The sequence below is a fragment of the Morone saxatilis genome, unplaced genomic scaffold (assembly GCF_004916995.1).
Source record: "Morone saxatilis isolate NCDOM2014 unplaced genomic scaffold, NCSU_SB_2.0 Contig3, whole genome shotgun sequence".
NCBI lineage: Eukaryota > Metazoa > Chordata > Actinopteri > Moronidae > Morone > Morone saxatilis.
In genome coordinates, this window is record NW_023339873.1 from 5,329,027 (window position 1) to 5,332,958 (window position 3,932).

Genomic DNA, 3,932 nt, shown 5'->3' on the forward strand with positions numbered 1-3,932 from the left:
CCTAATATTGTAGATCATTTTGTGTTTTTAATATCAACAAACTCAAAAGAAGTATAATACAGCAACAAAACATTAATCATGCGTTTATTTCCTTTCTCTGGATGAATTTCAAAAGATGTGTCCATCTAATAAATAAGCCAGGTTAGGAGAGAGAGTGAAAGAGAGAGAGTGGAGGTAAATAGGAGCAGTTCCTGTGACAACAGTTTCCATGGATTACCTGGTTGTTATTCCTCCCTCTGCAAATGGACTCCAGGGGGAAGGGAAGTCATTATCTTTACTCACATCCTGTGGAAAGCCACACATGCACAAAAATAGAAATTCTAAAAAGCTGCATTTTTAAATTTGCAGATATACTTTTTTCCTTTTCAATGTGTTCTTACAATTAATTGAATGCAAACAGAAACTGAAAGTAGTACTGAGACATTATTATTGATTAAACTTTATATTATCATCACCATTTCAGAATGAGCCTCAGTTTCCTTCCGGAGGGGTGGTTCAAACTGGAGCTTGTCGACTGCAAATGAGAAAACTGTCGTCAGTTTCTTTTAATCGTCTTGCACGCACCTTTAGCACTAGAGGGCATCAGTGCACTTCAAGACACATAAAGCCTTGGGGGTAGTTGTGCATTAGTAGAAGGAGCTCTGGGAAACATTCTTTGAGCCCATTCTTAATAAAAAAATCCCGTGTTAGAATGAACCAGAAGCAGATCAACTCCACTACAATGTACCTGCCAAAACACCACAGAGGTCCGCTGTAGATTTATTATGCTACTGTGTGAATGTTTAGACCGGAGCCTAAAGACAAGTTGTCAGCAAAGACAAACACAGATTACACTTGACACTAACCAGATCTGTTCACTTTGGGGAAATATTGGTGCGAGCGCAAAACATTACAAATAAATCATGGAAAAGATTCCTCTTAGCTTAGGTTTGAGGTCACATTCTTTTAAACAGTTGGTCCCATGGAGGAGACTGGTTTAGTGTCCAGTATAAACATGGTGTGCTCCGGCTGTAATTATGAAGGCGAAAGAAATCAACCAACCTGCCAATAAATACTCCCACATAATCAGCTCCTCATTAACAAAGAAACTTTGTACTCAAGAATTTAGACCACAAAGAGTTTTTCTCAGTGTGTTTTCCTGCCTGAGGTATGCTGATAATGTGGAGGTGCTGCAGCATTTAAAACACAGATAACAGGGAAGAGGTGAGTCACTAACAGACTTATGAAACCGACACACAGCAAAACATTTGAGAAAGTCAAAAAGGTGAGACGTACGAGTCAAAGTTAACTTCCTTGTAAGGATCTGATTAGTCACTGACAATGTCATTTTATTTCAATCAGTCAAACAGGAACCAAGATGTCACAATGTCCAAATTATTCAACCTTATTAACAGTAAGTTACCACCCCATGCAGACAAACTCACCTTATTAGTGCCACTTAAATCTCAAACACAATGTTCTGTTATGTGCTACATTATCCTATTCCTCAGGAAGTCTTAGGAGTGAGCTAGGGAACAAACACACACACTGTCTCACTACACTGTCACTAACCTGCGTCCCCCCTGTGTCCCTCAGTGAAGCTGGGACTTGAGCATGGCCCTCCTTGGTCTGTCCCATTGTTTGCTTCATGTAGGAGGGAAAGTTAGACGTAATTGTGAGAAATATAGATAAAACTAAACAGGAAGTGCATCTGGTACAAACAATCACAGTACGAACAAGAACAAAACACAATGAAGCTACAAATGAATATGACAAACATCTAAAAAGACACATATCTCAACCCTGGACTGTTACTACATCAACCCAACATGGTGAAATGAGTCACACTTATGACATGATAGGGAACAACAAAGCACCCAACTTCATCTGCAACAACTGACGACGACAGACACACAACAACTTCCCTGAAGGGTTGCAAAATATTAAATATACACAATCTATTTAACTGGAGCCTCTGCCAAATTCAGTACCAACAAATGCTGACTGAAAACCAAATTCCTTAAGAAACCTTTAGGACCCCTTCAGACAAGCTATTTCACATTATTCATCGAGAAAACAATGAGGGACTTGCTACTTAACAATAGCACACGACACAGAAGCATCATGGGCTCTACTACATCCACTTTCTCTTCCATGAATCCCCAGGCTATTTTTACAGACACTACCACATGCTGTGGCCTGGAAACGTGCCAGCCAGTGCTTCAGGATTAGTGGGATGACCCTGAGACAAACCGCCGGACCTCTATCAGGCTAAATAGTCTGCCTGACTGACATGCTGACCAATGACGAGATAGATTCATGACAGGGGGGGGTGGCCATAGTCTTGGTGATAGGTTGGGTTTTTTTTGTTCACTTACAGTCTATCTCTGAGCGTGTCCTCTCCGCTCTGGCTTGTTTGTTGGTGGAGCGGATGGTGTGTCTGACTGCAGAGAGGGGCTGAAACAAAGAGTGAAAGAGACAGAGATTTTAGGTTATGGAAACAGGCTTTGACACTGCGAGCAGCACTTGACGAGACAAGTGGTTAAAGTGTTCTCAAATGATATAACACCAACACTTCATTGCCTTGATGCATTTGAGACAATTATGACGTGTCTTTTGAAGCAAATTCAGAAATGTGTGTGTCACAAAGCTGCACTGAGATCTACTTTCAGTACTGCGTATTTGCATCATCACATTATTATGCATCCCAGAGGCTGTTTGTTTGCCACAAGCTCCATTGCATGCACTCAATAGCCTTCAGGGTTTTTTCATTCATCATGGCCAAGACAGTGCTACTGCTGTCAGGGGGAGAAAAGCACAATGGTCTTTTAAAAAGGCACTGGTACCACCTCTTTGGCTGCCACATAGATGTGATGTTGATTCCAGTTGGAATAATAATGTCGATGGAGAGAATCAGGAGAAGGGGGAAGGGAGGTTTAAGGGGAACATGAAAACACACTCCAGCAAAGTTCACCTTTCAACTTTTATTGCCAAGTGGCTGAAAAAACGTGCTGTGCTAATATTTACATTCACTGCTGACAGAGTGGGTCAGTGTTCTACTGGTTTTGGTAGAATTTCATTTTGTTGTTTTTTATAATTTTCCATCAACCAGACAGTCAAAAAAATCAACAAATGGAGCACATTTATGAGGATATACATTATGAGTATTTTCTATTTGATCACTTCTTTGAAGGGCGTGTAGACTTTCCTTTTTATTTTTTGAAAGCAAAGGCACATTTCCCAGAGTCTTGGTGCTATTTTTACAAGTGTATGTGACAGAATCAGGCATTACCTCGAGGTCATCATCGTCCACCTCACTGTAATGCTGGTGGTTGTCTGGGTTGTTCATCTTATCTAGGAGGTCAACAGCGAGCCTCCTTGTCAAACCCGTCTGGGCCACGTAGACATGCTGCAAGAAACAAGACAGGATTGCAAGTTATAAACTGGTGTATATTTTGAGAATAATACATCGGACATCTCTAATCTCACATACAAGGTCCGTACGACCTGGAACATTAAAATCTCTGCAGAAATGGAAATCAAAGCCCTAGTTTCACTATTATAGAGTAATTAAACCATCTGCATTAATCATCAGATTCCTGGACCACTAGGATGGGACACCTTTCCTCAGAGACATGCACCGTGTTAATGATGATAGAAACTCTTAAGAAGCAGGAGAAATGTCTGCTTCTTAAAAGATTCTTCTCCTTGGTGCATGCACACAGGCTGGTCTTAATTATGAAGTAATATTAAAGAATGGAATTGCTAATAACTTCTATTTAATACATTTGCTGTAATTGGATTTAAATGACTGTAAGGCCAGGGTCTGACTCTAACTCAAACAGCCAAAAAGTCAGCCAAAACACACAGAAGCTCAGTGGGCCAACTTAGATCCTCTATAATCTAGGTAGGTAGGTAGGTAGGTAGGTAGGTAGGTAGGTAGGTGGGTGGGT

At 40.7% G+C, this 3,932-nt stretch overlaps 1 protein-coding gene across 1 annotated transcript in view; it reads right to left on the reverse strand.

The window, feature by feature from the left end:
- The window catches only part of map4k5 (mitogen-activated protein kinase kinase kinase kinase 5), a gene marked incomplete in the record, with an annotated part of 29,138 nt that overhangs the window by 11,337 nt on the left and 13,869 nt on the right, over nucleotides 1-3,932 (reverse strand). The window contains 5 exon segments of the mRNA XM_035673480.1: nucleotides 218-285; nucleotides 456-514; nucleotides 1,552-1,623; nucleotides 2,358-2,436; nucleotides 3,272-3,388. Coding sequence (XP_035529373.1) covers nucleotides 218-285; nucleotides 456-514; nucleotides 1,552-1,623; nucleotides 2,358-2,436; nucleotides 3,272-3,388 — 395 coding nt within the window.